This window comes from Octodon degus, unplaced genomic scaffold (assembly GCF_000260255.1).
Source record: "Octodon degus isolate 3935 unplaced genomic scaffold, OctDeg1.0 scaffold00002, whole genome shotgun sequence".
NCBI classification, from domain to species: Eukaryota; Metazoa; Chordata; class Mammalia; order Rodentia; family Octodontidae; genus Octodon; species Octodon degus.
Window position 1 is genome coordinate 24397769 of NW_004524578.1, and position 1223 is coordinate 24398991.

At 36.7% G+C, this 1223-nt stretch overlaps 1 protein-coding gene across 1 annotated transcript in view; it reads left to right on the top strand.

The window, feature by feature from the left end:
* Spg11 (SPG11, spatacsin vesicle trafficking associated) overlaps positions 1-1223 on the top strand; it is a 91654-nt gene that overhangs the window by 27723 nt on the left and 62708 nt on the right. Inside the window, exon 11 of the mRNA XM_004623493.2 lies at positions 120-296. Coding sequence (XP_004623550.1) covers positions 120-296 — 177 coding nt within the window. The remainder of the gene's footprint in view (positions 1-119; positions 297-1223) is intronic.

Genomic DNA, 1223 nt, shown 5'->3' on the forward strand with positions numbered 1-1223 from the left:
TTCTCCACATAGGCCCAAATCTAGTAGTAGATTTTAGTAGGTTCTAAATAAAGTCCTATGTTGATAATCATAGTAACAAAAGGAACTTAAAAGGTGAATATTTTTCTTTCTCTTTCTAGGAAGTTATTGCCAGTGCCATTTTAAACAACAAAATACCAGAAGCACAAACCTTCTTCAGGATGAATAATCATTCTGCTCAAAGACTTGAGGAATTGATTAGGATAGGCCTCGATTTGGTCTTTGTCAATTTAAAAAAGAGCAATATACAGGAAGCCTTTGAACTTTTGAAGAATATGGTGAGTAGTGTAATCCATTTGTTTGATCCTAAGCCACTACTACTACTACTACTACTACTATGATTATTTTACTTGTCTACTTTGAGGTACTGGTGATCGAACTTGGGACCTTGTGCTTACCAGCAGGTACTTATTTCATAGAGCTATATCCTCAGCTCCTAGTTCTGCCATTCTGTTTTGGTTTTTTTAGTTAAATTTTTCTTTTCCTTTTTTCTTTTTTTTTTTTTTTTAATTTTGTGCAGGGTCTCACTGTGCAGCTCAGATTCGTAGTGATCCGCCAGTTTTCAGCCACCCTAGTGCTTGGATTACAGGTGTGCACCACTATGCCCAGACTCAAATTTTTCTTTTTAAGATTCCATATGTAGGTATGATCACATAGTACCTGTCTATATCTGTTTTATTTCATTTAGCATAATGTCCTCTGGGGTTTATCCCCATCGCGGCAAATGGTAGGATTTCCTTTTTCACTGAACTGTGTGTTTAGCCATGCTACCTTCTTGGTTGTAGATTTTTTTTTTTTTTTTGTATTGAAGATTGAACCCAGAACCTCATGTATGCTAAGCAAGTGTACTTCTACTAAGCAATACTCCCAGCCCAGTCCCAATTTTCTTTTGAGATTTAGGTCTCACTTAATTTACTCAGGTTGGGTGCGGACTTATAGTAATCAGTTTCCTCAGTAGCTGGGAAGGATTTACTTCTTTTTAAGACAAATATTTCGCTAGAGAAGGAAAAAGAAAGTGTTTATGATGGAGTCAGAGGAAGTTTCAGATTGAGGTGGTCATGTGTCTTCCCTCTCAGTCTGAGAGAACCCATGTTAACTGCCAAAATAAGGAGAAATCCTGTTAAACTTTCAATAGATTGCTTATACAGATTTGTCAGTAGTTACCCAGCTAGTGGCCCACTTCCATTTGGGAAAATACTGTTTTT